The 18,114-nt window shown below is 62.4% G+C and overlaps 8 protein-coding genes across 8 annotated transcripts; 5 read left to right on the top strand and 3 right to left on the bottom strand.

The window, feature by feature from the left end:
- Nucleotides 1–474: 474 nt before the first annotated feature.
- On the top strand, nucleotides 475–3,758 carry BUD6 (Bud site selection protein 6; the record flags this gene model as incomplete). Its single annotated transcript, XM_069351644.1, has 6 exons — nucleotides 475–627; nucleotides 675–776; nucleotides 843–922; nucleotides 961–1,775; nucleotides 1,812–2,510; nucleotides 2,548–3,758. The coding sequence occupies 6 exons, from the start codon at nucleotides 475–477 to the stop codon at nucleotides 3,756–3,758; spliced, it is 3,060 nt and encodes a 1,019-aa protein (XP_069212030.1).
- Nucleotides 3,759–3,897: 139 nt separating this feature from the next.
- On the bottom strand, nucleotides 3,898–5,026 carry Q8F55_003082 (uncharacterized protein; the record flags this gene model as incomplete). Its single annotated transcript, XM_069351643.1, has 3 exons — nucleotides 3,898–4,507; nucleotides 4,571–4,881; nucleotides 4,916–5,026. The coding sequence occupies 3 exons, from the start codon at nucleotides 5,024–5,026 to the stop codon at nucleotides 3,898–3,900; spliced, it is 1,032 nt and encodes a 343-aa protein (XP_069212029.1).
- A 212-nt stretch (nucleotides 5,027–5,238) lies between these two features.
- Q8F55_003081 (uncharacterized protein) lies at nucleotides 5,239–5,995 on the top strand (the record flags this gene model as incomplete). The annotated part of the gene is made up of 6 exons (XM_069351642.1): nucleotides 5,239–5,292; nucleotides 5,327–5,471; nucleotides 5,504–5,628; nucleotides 5,663–5,670; nucleotides 5,716–5,826; nucleotides 5,863–5,995. 6 exons carry the CDS (start codon nucleotides 5,239–5,241, stop codon nucleotides 5,993–5,995), a joined length of 576 nt encoding a protein of 191 aa, XP_069212028.1.
- Nucleotides 5,996–6,374: 379 nt separating this feature from the next.
- On the top strand, nucleotides 6,375–7,645 carry GET3 (Golgi to ER traffic-related protein; the record flags this gene model as incomplete). The annotated part of the gene is made up of 7 exons (XM_069351641.1): nucleotides 6,375–6,453; nucleotides 6,500–6,585; nucleotides 6,619–6,757; nucleotides 6,807–6,903; nucleotides 6,937–7,087; nucleotides 7,121–7,519; nucleotides 7,613–7,645. 7 exons carry the CDS (start codon nucleotides 6,375–6,377, stop codon nucleotides 7,643–7,645), a joined length of 984 nt encoding a protein of 327 aa, XP_069212027.1.
- A 170-nt stretch (nucleotides 7,646–7,815) lies between these two features.
- On the top strand, nucleotides 7,816–8,835 carry Q8F55_003079 (uncharacterized protein; the record flags this gene model as incomplete). Its single annotated transcript, XM_069351640.1, has 4 exons — nucleotides 7,816–7,867; nucleotides 7,900–7,954; nucleotides 7,989–8,296; nucleotides 8,357–8,835. 4 exons carry the CDS (start codon nucleotides 7,816–7,818, stop codon nucleotides 8,833–8,835), a joined length of 894 nt encoding a protein of 297 aa, XP_069212026.1.
- Nucleotides 8,836–8,939: 104 nt separating this feature from the next.
- On the bottom strand, nucleotides 8,940–12,963 carry MSH6 (DNA mismatch repair protein msh6; the record flags this gene model as incomplete). Its single annotated transcript, XM_069351639.1, has 11 exons — nucleotides 8,940–9,332; nucleotides 9,371–9,564; nucleotides 9,601–10,344; nucleotides 10,383–10,533; nucleotides 10,572–10,634; nucleotides 10,672–10,756; nucleotides 10,794–11,597; nucleotides 11,639–11,736; nucleotides 11,772–12,337; nucleotides 12,372–12,449; nucleotides 12,486–12,963. 11 exons carry the CDS (start codon nucleotides 12,961–12,963, stop codon nucleotides 8,940–8,942), a joined length of 3,654 nt encoding a protein of 1,217 aa, XP_069212025.1.
- Nucleotides 12,964–13,804: 841 nt separating this feature from the next.
- RNR2_1 (Ribonucleotide-diphosphate reductase (RNR), small subunit) lies at nucleotides 13,805–15,149 on the top strand (the record flags this gene model as incomplete). Its single annotated transcript, XM_069351638.1, has 3 exons — nucleotides 13,805–14,122; nucleotides 14,173–14,316; nucleotides 14,364–15,149. The coding sequence occupies 3 exons, from the start codon at nucleotides 13,805–13,807 to the stop codon at nucleotides 15,147–15,149; spliced, it is 1,248 nt and encodes a 415-aa protein (XP_069212024.1).
- A 571-nt stretch (nucleotides 15,150–15,720) lies between these two features.
- PHO80 (Pho80p cyclin) lies at nucleotides 15,721–17,156 on the bottom strand (the record flags this gene model as incomplete). The annotated part of the gene is made up of 4 exons (XM_069351637.1): nucleotides 15,721–15,735; nucleotides 16,110–16,439; nucleotides 16,513–16,752; nucleotides 16,806–17,156. The coding sequence occupies 4 exons, from the start codon at nucleotides 17,154–17,156 to the stop codon at nucleotides 15,721–15,723; spliced, it is 936 nt and encodes a 311-aa protein (XP_069212023.1).
- Nucleotides 17,157–18,114: the final 958 nt, after the last annotated feature.

Here is an 18,114-nt window from a genome sequence, read left to right as displayed (position 1 = left end):
GACCCGAATGCCTTGGGTGCCATCAAACGCGCGCAATGGCGTCAAGTTAATGTTTAGGGTTTCACGCGTGGCGAGTCACGTGATTTACCGCGCTCCGCGCGCTGGCTGCTGGCTGACGGCTCGCCTCTCGTCGCCTCTGCCGCCTGCTTGGCTGGTGCGCGTCCCGTTTGGAGTCGCCTCGTCCTCGCCGCTCGACGACGACGGCGCGACGCACATCGACCTTGTCCCCTCTTGCAACAACTCGTAATAAACACCCACAACCTCACAATCCGACAACTCGCATCATTGCCCCACAATACCAAAGTCATACTTGTACAAAGCATCCCTCAAACTCGCTCCAAAAGGTAGAGGCCGCCGGTAGTTGGGCTCCTTCCCGCGCGTCATTGCCCCAGCCAGCCAGCTGGCACCCACTCCCGCAACCTCGCACCACATCCAACACCGACGCCAGACGCCGGCATCGCGCAGCCACAAGTCATGTCGCGCCCACCAATATCATACCCGATCCAGTCGCGCACCTCCGAGTACGACGACACGGCCTCGATCCGTCCCCAGCTGGAACCGAGCGCGTTCCCGCGCGAGGCTGCCAGCTCGGCACCGCGCAATGCGAGCGGGCACGCCCGTGGTCCGGTGAGCTCGCCCTCATCACATCCCAAACAATGCTCACCATCACTCAGGCCTCGGCGCTCGACTCGTACATCACGCGCCTGCTCGTCGTCACCAAGCAGCTCTTACAGGGGCTGGAGCAGTGGTGCCAAGGGACTCTGTCCGAGGAAGACGTGAGTCGGCGCGAATCAGAAGCAGCCGCGCCGCGGCACCGCTCCATTGTGCTGACCCCTTGGCAGGTGAGCGACATCTACGTCCGCCTGGGCAATGGCTTTGAGCTCTGCGTCACGGCCTTTAGGAAAGCTGGCATCTCGACCTCGTGAGTGGGCGAGTCGTGTGCGCGGCTGACTCCCGCAGGGACCTCGACTCTGTGCCGCGCGACCTGCGTGAGATCCTCGAGCGCGCTCTGGCCGAGGACCCCTCGCAGGAGACGCTCAACCTGTACTTGCCCGACATCCGCGCCATCATCTTCAGCCTCCTGTCCGGGCTCAAGAACAAGCAGATTGCGTACAAGCGCTTGCTCACCGAGCGCCAGACGCCCGAGACGCCGTACGCGCCGCTGGTCGGCACGCCGAGCAGGCCACCGCGCGGCTCGGAATCTGCCGCCGACTCCGCACGGTCCATTACGTCTGACGGGCCCGCGAGCCCCGCCTCGAGCTCGTCGCACCTCCCCATCGGTCCGTCTCGCTCCCAGCCCACAGCTTCGGCGCTCGCAGAACGAAACCAGCAGCGAGCGCCGGCCAGCAGGCCAGCACCTCCCGACGCGTTCCGCCCTCCGCGCTCGAGGACGGACAACGGCTCGTCATCGGGCAACAGGCCAGACCTGTCCACTCTTCAGCCCCCTGGTTCAGCGTCGAGCGACAAACGCCCCCTCCCCTCCCAACCTTCCCTTCAATCGACCTCCGCCCCCTCCCCTACTCTGCAGGCACCGCCTCACCCCCCTCCACGGACGCACCCTCACCCCGACCGCTTCAGCCATGAGAGCCAATTACGGTCACGCTTCTCAGCTGACTCTGACATGTCCGTCTTGACGAGGACCACATCAGACGGCGCGTCTCTTGCCAAGTCGCCGTCAACCATGTCGAAAGAGTCGACTGCGAGCACCGGTCCGCCAATGTTGCCGACTCTGAACCTTCCGACCAACATCAATCTGGATGAGGGAGGTGCATCTGGTAGGTAGCTTCACAGGGCACGACCTAACACCGCAGCTCGCTCGTCGTTTGCTGCACTCCAGCGCTCTGATGCCTTGGAACGCCGAGCCTCCAAGCGCTTCTCGTCGTACACGTTCAACAAGATGCTCCCAAGCTCGCCGACGTCGAAGAAGGTGGCCCAGAACGGTAGCCCTCAGCGACCAGCACGGCGATCTGACAGGTTCCCTCCTATGCCTGCCCTCTTGGAGGATGCGAACGGCGTCGCGGTCAGCCCCGAGACGCATGTCAACATCGGATCACCGACGCCTGGCTCCTCGGCAGCTACCGAGACGCTTCCTGTGACGATTCCTGGCAGCCGGTCTGAGCCGGATCTCTCCCCACCTTCCCTCGACCTCGCACGCACGGCCAGCAACGAGCAGGGTGGCCAGCCAGTTGCTGACGCCATGGCCGCAGAGGTGTCGGGTGGCGACACACTAAAGGGTGCACAGGCTGCCGCTCTTCAGCAGCTCCAGGCGGGAGCAGTCACGACCCTCAAGATCTACCTCCAGCTTGGCCGCCAGGTCAAGAAGACTCCGGTCGAGTTGCCACTCACAATGTCGGCGTTGCGCCTCCTCTTCATGGAGCGATTCGAGTACGACCCAGGCATGGAGGACTTCCCAGACGTGTACATCCGGGATCCCCGAACTGGCGTCCAGTACGAGCTCGAGGACATGGATGACGTCAAGGAGGGCTGTGTGTTGACATTGGACATTGAGCGTGAGTGTGCGAAAGTGGCGTGCGCTTACGATCCTAGCCCTTGACCAGGTCAAGCAGCACTTTGACATCACGTTTGCCTCGCTTGCTCAGGACATCAAGGAGCTCAAGCAGTCGCTCAACCAGTCAAAGAGAGTGTCCACACAGATCCCTTCGCACCCCTCGCTCCTCACTGTTTCGTCTCCCCAGCCCGCACGGACGATTGAGAAGAGCCCCGAGCTCCCGCCTCAAGTGACACCCCGTGCTCCACCAACGGCGACATTTGGACCACCGCACCCTGACCTGCAGACTCACTACCAAGAGGTGCAGGATCTTCGTCGCGACCTCGCTGTCATGCGCCAGCTGCACCTCGACTTCTTGTCGCAAACCAAGGAGTCGTTTGGACAGCTGCGTGCTCAGAACCTTGCCATGCGCGAGGTGGTCAAGACCAAGATGGGGGGCAACCGTGCTCTGCTGGACAACAGCAAGTCGAAGCTTGAACAGCAGTGCCAGGACACGATCCAGTCTGTGGAGGAGGTGTCTGACATCATCGACGGTTCGCGTGAGGATGCGCTGCGCCGTGGTATTATCCCCAGCTCGTCCAAGATGGAGAAGGTTCGGGCCGACCTGGAGAGCGCCGCCAAGCTCGTCGACACGTTCGCCCACGACGTCACGCTGGCCGAGCCGACGTGGCGTGCGACGTGGCTGTCCGAGCTGCAGCGTGTTACCGAAGAACAGCGCCTGCTCGCATACCAGAACAAGCTGGCGGCCGACCTGAAGAACGACATCAAGGACGCGACCGAGATGCTGGACAATGTGCAGGCGTTTGTCGTCAACAAGCAGACGAGCGGCGGTCGCAAGTTCCGCCCGCCGTCGCCCGAGACGACCAACCCTTCGGGCGGCATCGGCAACCTTTTATTGGAGATCCGCACCAAGGAGACGAACCCGAATGCGCGCCTCAAGGCGATTGAGGAGCAGCAGCGAGTGCGAGAGCGCGAGCTGGCCAACAAGACGGACGAGTTTACAAACGAGCTGAGCGGCTTTGTGGCAGGCAAGAAGCTGCGCAAGACGGGCGGCACCGAGGAGACTGAGCGTGTGCGGGCGCGCAGATCCGAGAAGACGCTCAAGCGCATGTTGACGGCCGAGGGGGATGTGGAGAGCCCGCCGCTGAGTGCCTTGACGCCGCAGCTGACGGGCGGCACGCGGATTGCGAGCGACGGGGCGCGGTCGCGCAACTCTACGTCGTCGACTGCCGAGACGACTGAGAAGTAGCAGCCAGTGGCAGGCGAATGAGCAACGACTGTCACGTGTAACCTAATGTACACCATGCATACACTTGAAACTGGTACCAGCGTGCTGAGAAGGTCGGGTTGCCTACGAGAAGGCCTGGACCGGGGCGTGCAGCCTCAGCCTACGAGAAGACCTGGACCGAGCCGTGTGCGAGGGGGTCCTTTCGCCTGCTCTTGCCCTTCTTTCTCCTGCCGGATGGGATCTTCTTCTGCGCCTCGCCCTCAAGCCCGCGGAGGAGGGTGCTCCACTCTCCCTCGACCCACTCCTCAGCCCACCCGCTCCCCCCTCCGCCTCCCTGCGCCGGTCGGAACTTGCGGCCCGCGCGATCGCCGGAGCGGAACGCAAAGCTGCCACCGAGGATGTCGACCTCGATCTGCGGGCAGCGCGCGACGAACGCCTCGACGTCCTCGCCCTCCGGGATCGCGCAGGCGGGAAACGCGATGGTGAACTGCGCGCCGGCCTTGGGCACGACGCGCGCGCGCCCGTCCTCCCCGAGCAGGCGGAAGCTGCCGGCCGTCTCCTCGACCACGATGCCCGCCAGCCCGACCAGCGAGGGGTTACGGCTCGCGCGCACGCGCAGGCGCGCGCCCGTGAAGTCTGTCTTCGCGAGCTTGCCCTGCAGCGCGTCTGGGGCGGGGATGCGCGGCGCCGCGCCGTCGTACACCGGGAGCGCGAGCGTCTGCGCGAGGTACGCGCAGTGGAGGTGGTGCAGCGGGAGGAGCGCGGCGTACCTGCGTCGTTAGCCGCTATCCCCCCCCCCCCCCCCCAACCCCCCCTCCCCCCGCCCGACCTACTCCATGCGCGAGGTGCGTGAGATGACGGCGACAGGCGGCCGGCCCCGGGGCCCGACGACTCCGGCGTCGCGCCGCGCCCTCGCCCTTCCCTCAGCCGCGGCGCGCGCCGCCGCCTTGGCCTTTGGGTCGCCGGCGTGCGCCTTGCGCCCGCTCACGAGCGAGCTTGGCCCCGCGCTCGGCAGGTCGGTGAGCATCAGCGTCTTGCCCGACACGCGGGAGGAGTAGGTCGCGCCGTCGACGTCCATCAGCGTCGGGAGGTTGGGCGGCGCGCCCGCGCCAGCGGCCGAGGGGAGCAGGGGCGCGAGCGGTTTCTGCGGTTAGAGGGGAGTTGCGCGGGTGACCCACCTGGATCTGGGCCGCGATAGGCCGGTACACGTCCGTCGTGGTGTCTGCTGCGGCTGAGGGCGCGGCGCTGGCCGCGCGCGAGGTCGAGGGGGTTGGCGTGCGCGAGGCCATGGTGTGGTGTTGGAGTGCACGAATGCGCGAGTGCGCGACAACAATCTTGAACCGGTGTTCTGAACTTCGAGACACCACGTGACGCCACGTGGACCACGTGGCCTCGCTACTACTTCGCCTCGACTGTCGCTGTCGTCACATCAGGCGCGTCCATCGCGCGCAATCGCGCAGCTTGACAACGACAACAACATCAACCCAACACCACCCACGCAATGTCCGACACGCTCCCTCCGCACTACTTCTACTTCTTCTGGCTGGTCGAGCCGGTAGGTCGGAGCCCGTGGCCCCGCTGACGCCTAGGGCCTCTCGGTCGCCGGCGCGCTCTACGCAATCATCTGGCCAGAGGAGTACGCCCTCGACCTGCTCCCCAGCACGACGGAGCGCATCACCAACATTGTCGGCCGGACCGTGCGCGGGCAGATGGTCTTTGGCCAGCTCGGCAGCCGTGAGTTGTGCCCCCGGCACCACTGACCCCAGTGTTCGGCATCCTCGCCATGATCTCCTTCTCGCTCTTCCCCCTCTTCAAGTGGACGCTCGGCACGCAGCCAGCCCTGCAGGAGAAGCTCGTGCGCGGGCTGCTCGTGCCGCTGCTCATCGGTGATGTGCGTGTGCTTGATGACGGAGCTAACGTCGCAGTACGTCCAGTCAGTTGAACTGCCGCTGTCGCGTCAACTGTACTAACCTCTCAGCATCATCCTCACGCTCGTTCCCCTCCCCAGCGAAATCCGCTGGTCGCCCCTTGAGTGGACGGGTCTGATCCACGGCAACGTCGACGTGACGACCGTGCTGATTCTCTTCCGGTGGGTGCAGAACGCGGGGACTCGTGCTGACATCAGCACCGCGTGGCTCTTCGGCATCGCGCGATACGTGCCCTCGGACGGCGAGGCCGAGGACAAGCAGGCCGCGGCGACGCCCGTCAAGCGTGGACGCGGGCGCCCGCGCAAGACGACGACGGAGAAGGACGAGTAGTGGCTGTGGCGGGCCATTCCGGATCTCGGTCCATCTCCCGATGCCACCTGTGCCGATCCTTGTTATCTACGATAGCTGCGATCCACTCTCTATTCTACATCCAACCCCCCTCCTCCCCTCCCCCCACCCCACTAGCCATATATATGCAATGGATGCTAGCTGGAGCCTGCTGGATGCGGCGCGGCCGGTGGACGCTCCGTGGACGTCAACAACCCTTAGTGGAATGCGGGGTGTGGGGAACAAACCACGTGGCGATATTGCCAGTGCCTTCTCACTCTTGTCCGGCCTCGACACCCTCCACGGCCTCCACTACCCATCTCCACGTCGTCGTCACAACACTCGTCGCTCTCTTCACCTCTAACCCACACACAACCTCACAATGGCAGACGACTTTGACGCCCTCGACCCGACCCTGCAGAACATCCTCGACCAAAAGTCGCTCAAGTGGATCTTCTGCGGTGCGTGCTGCTGCGAGCTTGTTGTTGTGACGTACTGACGTCGCAGGCGGCAAGGGCGGCGTGGGCAAGACGACCACGTCGTGCTCGCTCGCGATCCAGCTCGCGGCCGTGCGCGAGTCGGTCCTCCTGATCGTAAGGCTGCCCCCTTACTCCTGCTGACCCCAGTCCACTGACCCGGCGCACAACCTGTCGGACGCCTTCTCGCAAAAGTTCGGCAAGGACGCGACAAAGGTCAACGGCTTTGACAACCTGTACGCGATGGAGATCGACCCCAACAGCAGTATCCAGGAGATGGTCGAGGCATGTGCGTGTGGCTGCTGAGCACAAAGTGCGCGCGCTGACCCGCACAACAGCCGACGCGTCGGGCGGCGGCATGGGCGGCATGATGCAGGACCTGGCGTTTGCCATCCCCGGTGTCGACGAGGCCATGGGCTTTGCAGAGGTCATGAAGTGGGTGTAGCCGCCGTGCGCCGCTCACACTAGGCACGTCAAGTCGATGGAGTTCTCGGTCATCGTGTTCGACACTGCGCCGACGGGCCACACGCTCCGCTTCCTCTCGTTCCCCTCGGTGCTTGAGAAGGCGCTGGGCAAGCTCAGCCAGCTGTCGGGCCGCTTCGGGCCCATGCTGCAGCAGGTGCGCTGTGGCGTCGTACTCAGCTGACCCCAGATGTCGTCCATGTTCGGCGGCGGCGCGCCCCAGGAGGACATGTTTGCAAAGCTCGAGCAGATGCGCGAGGTCATCACCGAGGTCAACACGCAGTTCAAGGACCCCGACCTCACGACTTTCGTCTGCGTGTGCATCTCCGAGTTCCTGTCGCTCTACGAAACCGAGCGCCTGATCCAGGAGCTCACAAAGTACGAGATTGACACGCACAACATTGTCGTCAACCAGCTCCTGTTCCCCAAGAAGGGCGACAACTGCCAGCAGTGCGACGTGCGCCACAAGATGCAGCAAAAGTACCTCAAGGAGGCGTACGACCTGTACGAGGACACGTTCCACATTGTCAAGCTGCCGCTGTTGACCGAGGAGGTGCGCGGTGTGGACAAGTTGAAGGAGTTTAGCAAGGTGGGTGGGCGTCGGCGGTGTCGGCGGTGTCGGCGCCGCAGGCGTCGACGGCGCGCAGTTTCCTCCCAGCACGCAGCTAATGCCACCCCGCAGCTCCTCATCACGCCGTACACGCCGCCCGAGTAGAAACCATAGTAATGATACCTTGTACAGAATGCATGGCTGAGGGCTGAGAGGGCGGTGTGAAGGCAGCGCGAGGCCGGGCGACCGTGGGAAGGTGGAGATGCCGAGCGAGCCCAACCGGCAATGTTCGCGACGTCGGCGTCGCCTTTCGCAACAACAAACTAACCCACAAAATGGCAGCAGCAGTCCCGCGCCTGCTCGTGGTCGGAGGGAACGGATACCTCGGTGCGTCGGGGCGGAGAACAAGCTGACGCCAGGCTCGGCCGTGTGCAAAGCGGCCGTCAGCAAGGGCTGGGACGTGTCGTCCATGTCGTAAGCCCCCTCCCCCGCCAAAGCTAACCCCCAGGTCCTCGGGCAAGCCGTACACCTCGCCGGCGGGGCACGCGCCCAAGTGGGCGTCCCGCGTGGCATGGCACAAGGCGAGCGCGTTCGACCCGCCGTCGTACGCTGCCCTCGTGGGCGCCTCGACCGCCGTCGTGCACACGCTCGGCATCCTCCTCGAGGGGGGGTACAAGGACTCTGTGGCGCGCGGCGACGTCCTCGGGCTCGCGGGCGCCATGCTGCGCAACGCTACGGGCTCGGGTGAGGCGAGCAACCCGCTCAAGACGGCCGAGGAGAGGGGGAAGGGCTACGACGTGATGAACCGGGATTCGGGTGGGTGACTGACCTGGCCTCCTCTGCTCCGCTGTTCGCGCTGCTCGCTGACGCTCGCAGCGCTCACCGTCCTCGACACGATGCTCGCCTCCCCAAGCCAGGCCCACCGCGCCTTCGTCTACGTCTCCGCCGCGCACTCCTTCCGCCCCGTCGTCCCGCCCCGCTACCTCTCCTCCAAGCGCGAGGCAGAGGCCTCGATCCTCTCCCGGACGGCCGGCACCACCGTCGACCCCATCATCGTCCGCCCAGGCCTCATGTACCACCCCCACACGCGCCCCGTGTCCACCCTCCCGGCCTTCGCCCTCTCCCTCACCGCTGGGCTGCACGACCGCTTCCGCCTGCCGTTTGACTTTGGCGGGCCGGAGACGCTCCTCGGCGGCACGGCAGAGTCGCTCCGCACCCACCCTATCCACGTCGACCATGTCGCCGACGCCATTGTCAAGGCTATTGCTGAGGAGCAGCAGGGCGTCATCGACGTGCAGACCATGCGCAGGTGGGCCGGCTTCGACGTTCCAGAGGAGAGCGCACGAGCACACTAGATGGCGTTGGGTTTGGGTTTGATGCACATTGTCTAAACTTTGCATGGGCCTTGTGGCCGTGAACTACGTCCTGATACAACACTGTACTCTGCCCCACCCACGCCTCACGCCGCGTACGCGGCCGCCGCACGCCGGATCACGTCCAGCTGCTGCGACACCGACGCCGTCGTCTCGTCGACCGTCCCCGTCGTAGCCAGCTTGAGCAGCCACGCCACATCCGACTGCGCCATCACCGACAGCGAGCTCTGGCGCCGCGATGCCAGCTTGTCCTTGAAAGCCTCAAAGAACTGCGCAGACACCTCGTCGGCGCGCGCAATCACGTTCTGTGGCACGCCAGCCAGCTTGGCGACGTGCGTGCCGTGAGACGACTCGGCATGGCCCTTGATGAGCTTGTAGAGGAACACGACTCCCTCGTCGTCGTCGACGTGCACCTGCATGTGCATGTTGCGCACGTTGGGGTGGTACGCAAAGTCGTCGGTAAGGGAGCCGTAGTGGGTCTGGAAGAGTCAGAGATGCTCAACGCAGCGCTACTCACGGCGAAGAAGCCCAGGGGAAGCGTGTGGGTCGACAGGTGGTGCAGCACCGCACCGGCGATGGCCATGCCGTCGAATGTGGACGTGCCGCGGCCAAGCTCGTCGAGAATGACAAGCGATCTCGGACCAGCCTCGCGCAGAATCTTGGAACACTCGTCGAGCTCGACCTTGAATGTACTCGCGCTCGCGAACATGTCTGAGAGTGAGCCAAAGCCCCCTACTTCCAACTCACTGTCATACGCCCCCATACGCGTCTGAATCCGGTCGATGGGACTGAGGCGGGCCCTGGCAGCAGGCACGTAGCAGCCAAGCTGAGCCAGGATGACACCAGCCGCAGTCATACGCAGAAGGGTACTCTTACCGGCCATGTTTGGACCGGTGAGCAGCGTCGTGCGAGCCACATCGCCGCCAAGCTGCACATCGTTGGCGATAAAGTCGCGCTGAAGGCACATTGACGGGTGGCGGAGAGACTCAAAGTCGACAAACGCTTCCTCCGACTCGACAAATTCGGGTCGGCACTTTGGCTCGTCCATGTCGTTGGAAGCCTTGGCCAAGGAAACGAGGCAGTCGAGCTCGGCAATGATACGGATCATCTTGAGCCAAATCAGACGATCCTTGTCAAACTCTGCCAGAAGACTCTTGAAGAACATCCTCCTGGTCACGGACTGTGTCTCGCGCGCCTCCTGGATTTCGCGGATCGCAGGCAGCGTCTCGGGCGTGTACCATCGCGAGTAGCTCTTTGTATTGGAGCACTTTGTCCACTGCGAGGGAGGCTTGAAGCTGGCAGGCACTTCAATCTGGTAGATCTCCTTGTTGCCCTGTGCGCTGTGCCAGAACTTGGCGTTCGCCACTTTGTACTTGCGTTTGATGTCACGCAGTATGCCGTCGAGTTCTCCCTCGATCCTAGCAATCTCGTCATCGGCGTCGTCGCATTCTTGGTTGGCCCCACGCGTGGGGTTGAGGTCAATGGTCTTTTCTACGGTCGTCAGACGCCATCTTCCCTGCCTTACTCACCGCCATGGTCGACAGTGAACATCTCGTGGATGTGGGCCAGCAGTGGGCCAAGGTCGGGTGCCGAACGCAATAATCCACGAACGCTAGGAGACTCAAACTGGTCCGCCACGCGGTTGAGGCCGTCCATTGCCCCATGAATCTTGTCAAAGTTCTGGCACGATCAGCTCCGGCCCCAGCTTGCTGACTCACCTCGACAACCTTGAGGAAGTCACTGACGCGTATCGACCCGGAATGGATGCGGGAGAGGAGACGCTGGTCGAGTCAGATCGAATCGCCGTGGTTTGCTTACCTCGAGATCAGGGAGGCCCTTGCAGAGGTTTGTAAACTGCCCAGAAAAGGTGGGTGCGGACATGAGATCATCGACAGCGTTGAGCCTGTGTGTTTAGGAAAGACCTTTTGTGAGCCACCAACCTGTCATTGATCGCCACAGCGTCCTTGAGCGGCGAAGTGAGCCAGATCCTAAATAGACGCTTGCCGAACGGCGTCAGGCAGCGCTGCAGAAGCTGCAGCAGTGTTCCTTCATGTCCGCCCTCGCCATTCACAAGAACCTCCATGTGGCTGAGGGTTTGGCCGTCCAGGACGAGACACTTGCCGTTCTTGATAGGGTCATAGACGTTGAAGTTCCTCTGCGAGATAAGGTCCTTGTCGAGGTTGAGTGTTTGCAGGTAGTAGACCATGATGCCCAAGGACTCCATCGCCAATGGCTTGTCAGTCATGCTGGAGATGGCCTCTGGGAGTACAGTTTCGCCAGTCCCATCGGCGTCGAAGATCGTGTCCAGAGACGCGAGGGTGTCGTCGGCATTGCCTGTTTGAGCTTCCTTGAACGACTGCCATGCGGTGCTCGGTGGCAGGATGGAGCGCAGCAAGCGCGTCGTGTTGACCGACAGGTTGCCTTGGCAGTACACCAGCTCCTTGGGCCGGATCTGCCGGAACATGGTCTCGAGGCGGGTGCGGCACACATCGTCGTCAAACGCAGACAGGTTGAACTCGCCAGTCGAAGCGTCCATGATGCAGATGCCGAACGAAGACGTCGCATTGGGGCCCTCGGTCCACTCCTTGATGGAAACGCAGTGGTTTGCCTCGTCCGAATTGAGGTACGTGCCGTCGACGATGGTGCCGTTGGTGAACACCTGTGCCAGCTCGCGGCGAACAATCTCACGCCCAGCGGGCTTGGAGGCTTTGGATTTCGCGTCTGTTTTCGAGCGCATCTCCATTCTGCAGATGTCAGCGTGACCAAGCGCAACACGATGACATACCCGATGGCTGTCTCGGTCTGCTCGACCTTGCCGACCTTGTAGCCAGCGCCCAAGAACTTGGCAGCCCAGAACTCAAACGACTGCTCTGGAACGCCGACCTGTGTGTCAGCTCCGTCCTTGGCCTCCAGCCTACCATCTTCATCTTGACACGGTCCGTCAGCTTGAGGTCAAACTCCTGATGACCGATCGCCGCGTCGTTCTCGTACAGTTCGTAGAACTTGCCCTTCTGGAAGAACAGGACAGTATCGTAGTGGTTCTGCTTAATCTCCCAGAACTGCTTCTCAAACGGGGTAAACTGGTCCCACGCCGAGCGTGGGATATGGATCGTTCGGGGGTCATAGTCGGGGTGGTCCGGTCGGCGGCCTTCCTTGTCCTTGATGTCCACAAGGAAGCTGAAGCATGTTTCCTTCGCTTGCTTGTCTTCCTTGGCCTCGATCTTCTTGCGCTCAGCAGCAGTGAGGAGGAAGTTTGATGAGTCGTTGCGGCCGGATGAGGCACCACCAGAGTTCTCTCGCGACGGCCGTGATGGCCCAGCAGGGGGAGACGTGTTCCACGATGTCGTCGGCTTCTTCGGGGCAGCCTTTGGTGCGACAAATTTCTTACTCGGCTTGCGGACAGGAGAAGCAGTGGAGGCAACCGAAGGTGATGGTGATGGCGCCTCGGACACGACCCCAGCCTCGTAGTCGTCCACTGCGGCCGCTGATGTCAGCGGAAAAACAGAAGGGCCACCTACCCATTGCAGCTTCGTCGGCCTCATCAAAGACAAACTCGTCGTCATCAGACTCCACCTTCAAGCTCTTGCGCGGGCGGCCTGTGGTGTGAGCTTACCAAGGCTGGCGTGGCTTACCTTTGGCCTTTGGAGCGGGACTAGCGCCATCGCTGTCAGAGTCAGACTCGGCGTAAATGATCTTGCGCTTCGTCCGGCGCGACTGCGGCATGAACGGCGAGGCGTCGTCGACATCCATTGCGTCTTCAGTCGCCTCACTGAGAGGTTGCTGTTGCTTTAGGGGCGAGGAAGGTGGGAGGGAAGGTCGCTTGGATGGGGCCTTGGTCTCGACTGGCGGAGGGGTGAGGGGTTCGTCGTCATCATTGACGATGACAGGCGAAGCGCGCCTCGCGCGCTTGCTAGCATTGGCGACGGGTGAGTCGACTGGGTCCGAAGGCGGCGTGCGCAAGGTCGACGCTGGCGAGGAGGAAGGTGGGAGCTGGGGAGCAGACACCTTCTTCGTCGGCTCCTTCGGCGTAGCGCGCGGCGCGGCCTGGGACGCGAGGCCCGTCTTCGGCGCTCCGAAGAAGGCTCGGAGGGTGGTCTGCGTGCTGGGCATGGTGCGTCAGTGGGGATACGAGGTGTCGCGTCGTGGCGAGATGATCACCAGCGCGCGGCGCGACATGAACGCGACTGCGTGATCTCGACGCGTGCACGCGCAGCGTGACAAGACGCGTCTGGTCTACTCACCCCTTTGCGGGCGGATCGGACTTCGCTTTGGCCATGACGTGGATGTGTGTGAATACGAAAGAGCAACGAAGAGTGCCAAGTGATCAATGTCGGCCGACAAGAGTTGGACGCGCGGTGCGCGCGTAGACGAGGAGCGGCCAGGAGACGCGACTGACTACTGACTGACTTTGGAACAAGGGGCGAGCAAGGACCATGTCCGCTTGCCGGCCTACCTGGGCCTGGGTGCGAACGGGCAGTGACCGCTACGCGACAGTCTACCGTGGGAACATTGACGCGACCCGACGCGACTGTCCTTTTCAGGATCCGTGGCGTCGTAAATGTCCTGTAAAAGTCACGTGCGGCTCCATTGTTTGGGTCGCCAAACACGCACAGACCCTGGACGCGAGAAAAGCGCACCAGCCACTGCTCATTTTGTGCCCACAGGCGACGCGACTGGCGACGCCGCGCCGCCGCACCCGCACCCCCGGCCGACGCGCCCACTCTCGCCCGCCCAGCACCACCCCACCCTACCCAGCATCATTCCCCCCCGGCGCGCTATAAAACCATTGCCCCCCCGACCCCCATCTTCCACTTCTTCATCAACTTCCACCGCATCACTCGACCACTACTACTCTACCAGAGTCTAGTCCCTGCTCGTGCTAGTCTTGACATTTCCCCCATCACTACTACCACCACCTTCCCCCTTTCTTGCACCACCCCACCCCATCACAATGTCCACTGTCACCCCATCCAAGGTCGCGGCCGCCGCCCTCTCCGAGTTCACCCTCACCACGCCCGTCAAGAACGCGCAGCCCGACCTCCTGAGCAAGCTCAAGGCCGCTGCTGCTGCCGAGGCTGGCGTCAAGGACGTCGCGCCCGCTGGCAAGGACAAGGTCGTCATCCAGGAGAACGTCGAGGAGACCGAGGAGCTGGACGAGGACGCCCTCCGCCAGCGCTACGTTGGTGACATCCACTGCACCGAGGCCGACGAGCCCCTCCTCAAGGAGACGACCTCGCGTTTCGTCCTCTTCCCCATCAAGTTCCGTGAGGTGAGTTTGAACCGCCCTGCACGCGACCTCGGCCCTAACGACGGCATCAGATCTGGCAGATGTACAAGAAGGCGCAGGCCTCGTTCTGGACGGCCGAGGAGATCAACCTCGCCCCCGACCTTCACGACTGGGACAACAAGCTCAACGACAACGAGCGATACTTCATTGAGCACGTCCTTGCCTTCTTCGCTGCTGTGAGTATGATGTGGCCAATGCATAGCACAAGCTGACATGCCACCAGTCGGACGGCATTGTCAACGAGAACCTTGTCGAGCGCTTCTGCGGCGAGGTCCAGTGCATGGAGGCCAAGACCTTCTACGGCTTCCAGATCATGATGGAGAACATCCACTCGGAGACCTACTCGCTCCTCATCGACACGTACATCCGCGACAACGCTCGCCGCGAGTACCTCTTCCAGGCCATTGACACGATCCCCTGCATCAAGAAGAAGGCCGACTGGGCCCTCCACTGGATCTCGGACAAGCGCTCGTCGTTTGCTGAGCGTCTGATTGCCTTTGCCGCCGTCGAGGGCATCTTCTTCTCGGGCTCGTTCGCCTCGATCTTCTGGCTCAAGAAGCGCGGTCTCATGCCCGGCCTCACCTTCTCCAACGAGCTCATCTCGCGCGACGAGGGTCTCCACACCGACTTTGCCTGCCTTCTCTTCACCCACCTCCGCCGCCGCCCCCACCCCGACACCATTGCCAAGATCATCAAGGAGGCCGTCGCTATCGAGCAGGAGTTCCTCACCGAGGCGCTGCCCGTCTCGCTCATTGGCATGAACTCGAAGCTCATGTGCCAGTACATTGAGTTTGTTGCCGACCGCCTGCTCGTCGCCCTCGGCAACGACAAGCTCTACAACTCGACCAACCCCTTCGACTTCATGGAGATGATCTCGCTCCAGGGCAAGGCCAACTTCTTCGAGTCGCGTGTCTCGGCCTACTCCAAGTCGGGTGTCAACCAGGCTGTTGGCCAGTCGACCGAGGAGGCCGCCGCCAAGCGCGGTTTCTCTCTGGACGAGGACTTCTAAGCGCACCTCGACCTCTGTTCCCCCCCCACCCGCGCGCACACGTACCACCGACCGACCAAGCGCAGTCGTCGGGCTGCCGCCACATCTTGCATGCCGCGTCACTACAGCGTCCTCTGGGCAAAAGGGCCCCCATTGGCCTTGTTTAATTTGTATCGCTTCATAGATTTTCCAGGTAGCTCTGTTGTCTCCACCCCCTCCGCCACGGCGTGAGGGGCATCATGCAACCCAATATGAGATAAACAGGTGTGCTCGAGTCGGACGGCTCAATGACGCGTGACGCGCCTCGAGTGACGCGCGCCACCAAGACGCGTGCCCGATCGCGCCCGACGCGTGCAGTTCCCAGCCACAGGCCACATTACGATTACCAGTGGATGGCATATGTCTGCTAGCTGCTACCTGATACAACTGTGCCTCGCGAGCGGCGCGCATGCCAATGCGTGCTTGCCACTCTCCACAGATCCCAGCCCTTCACTCGACTCGCGCTCGTCGCTTCCCGTCGTCAACACTTATCCGCGGTGATGTCAACGCCGCCGCACCAACCCTCGTCCGAAGGCTTTCTACACTCCGCTCATCACGTGTCCTGACCCTGGGCGTCACCGGTTTTGGCAGGTCCGAGGGCACCGGGACAGCCAATGCCGTGGACGCTGGTGGTCGCTGTGCTTCTGGCGCTGTCGACAATGGGCGAGAGCGAGTGATCGAGTGGGCCGACTGCTTGTCACTCGAATGTCCCGACGCCGAGCCGCTCGAGCTGTCCTCGCGCCGTCGAAAGATGCCTCCAACAAAGGATTTGAAGTTTCTGTGGTGATCGTGGTGATGATCGGCAGCGTGGGGATCGGGGCTGTGAGATCGTCTCGGCTCTGGTGGCGGGGCCGACGAAGACGCGGGCCTGACTGTGGGCGAGTCGACTTCCATTGTATCACCTGGCTGCTGTGCTGCTGGCTGTGCAGGTGAATCAAGGACCATGACATTGGTGCTGGTGGTTGCGCCAGGGTTGCCACCTCCGCCCCCTCCAGGGATGCCGTGGTTGACGTCGTCACCGACGGCGGCCTCGCCCCCGTCGGCGTTGAGTCCTGCCGAGCCGTCTTGTTCTTCCTGTCCCTCGTCTTGTTCGATCAGCGTGTCGTCGTTGTCCACCGGCGTATCTGGCGCCGATTCTGCGGCCTCGGCCAGCTTGTCGATCGAGTTTGGGAAGGGGAGGAATGGCGATACTTCTGGTTCTGAGGCCTGAGTGTAGCCGCCATGGGACCGAATCAGAGACGAGTAATATCGCTGCAGGAGGTCGGCATTACACTGGAAAAGCCACAAGGGGGGTCCGTGTCAGCTGGTTGCAAAGACGCCATGCACGTTTTCGGAACAGACTTACACAGAGGGCCCAGCCAGTAACTCGCAGAAACTCGCGTTCCAAGGCGTTGAGCTCGCCGACCTTGATACCGCCGACCTTGGCATAGTGCGAGTTTGTGCAAAAGACGTCGCACTGGGCTTTGGAGCCTGCCGTGACCCCAGCGATGAGGAATCGATGGACGGTGAGCGACGACAGCGTAAACGTGGGCAGGTTCTGGCAGGTGAGGTCGATGTAGGCGAGAAGGGAGAGGAGGGGGATTTTCTTTGCAAGAGTCAGTAGTGTCCCGGCGTCAGGCGCGGTAATGCCAGACCTACCTCGAGGTTTGTGTACTTTACGATACGCCGCAGGTACTCGACGACGCTAATACCTGGGGAAGCCCGAGAGTGGAAACGTGTGAGAACGTCTGGGGTCAAAACGACCTGGTCATTGTGCTGGCACAAGAGGTCGAGCATGTGGGCGATGAGGATGACGAGCGTATCTGTGGGGCACTCGATAAAGGCCCATGGAACCTCGGGCTTGCTGGGTGTTTGAAGATCGGTGGATGCAGTGGCCTGCGAGGGTGGCGGCAGTGTTGTCGAAGTGGAAGCCGTTGCTGCTGCTGCCGGAGCAGCTGCCTGTCCTGTGCTGCCGCTGGCCGCTGCAGCCCCGCCGCTCTGGTCGGTCATGTCGATTTGGCGGGGGAGGGGGACTCGGAGGGGGGACTTGCGTTCACACGGTGATGGTGTTCATGTGGAAGCGGGTTGTGGTGGCTGGGGCGGGAATGGCAGTGACCGAGCCGCGGCTGGAGATGCGGGCAAGGGGGGGTGAATCTGAGCCTGGGGTAGTAGTTGCAATGGGTAATGTGTTGTTGGGTCAATGTTGCCGTCCTGTCGAGTAGCAATGTTGAGAGTCGCGAGCAAGCACTTGTAGTGCGATGGGGGGGAGTGGGTAGTCGTCGCGTTGGAGTGGAGTATGTGTGTGACAAAGTTTGGGAGGAGCCAACGGAGTTGGAGTGGTCAATGCTCCAAAGATAGGCAAAGTAGAGTCGAGCGACGGAGGAATTTGGTAAGAGAAGAGTGTTGTAAAGTGATAACTAGTAATCAACTACAAAGTGTCGGATGATGATCAAGATGCACCCAGGCGAGACGAGGCGAGGCCCGTTTTCGACGCAGCAGAACAGCGCAGCGCAGCGCAGTGAGCAAGGTCAAGGTGGGGGAAGGCAAAGGGACAGACGTAGAGGCGAGGTAAGAGGGGAAAGCCGAGGTCAAAGCTCAAAGGGCACGAGGGGGGAGGGGGGGGGGGAAGGCAGGGAGAGGCAAGGCAAGGGAAGGCAGGGGCCCAGGCTGGAAAAAGCGACAGTGTATGAGCCGTAGATGGAAAAAGTACCTGGGACCCGACACGTGTATGCACCCTAACTTGGACAAACTCTTTCACTCAATCCCGCAGTTCAAGGCGACTGCCTGCAGCCAGCCGACTGCGCAGTAGAGAGCTTTACCCAGAACAAGAGAGTGCCTCTGGCCCCCTCAGCCCAGCCCGGCCGTCCAGTAGCACTTGTTCCGACACAGGCGCTAGTCACCCCCCGTATGATCCACTCCCACTCACTCTCACTCAGCCAGCCCACCCGCCTCCCTCCCTCCCTGCCTT

Source organism: Vanrija albida, assembly GCF_041260175.1.
Source record: "Vanrija albida strain AlHP1 chromosome Unknown contig_2, whole genome shotgun sequence".
Lineage (NCBI taxonomy): Eukaryota > Fungi > Basidiomycota > Tremellomycetes > Trichosporonales > Trichosporonaceae > Vanrija > Vanrija albida.
Note: the sequence above shows the minus strand (reverse complement) of the source record. Positions and strands in the feature narration are given on the sequence as shown.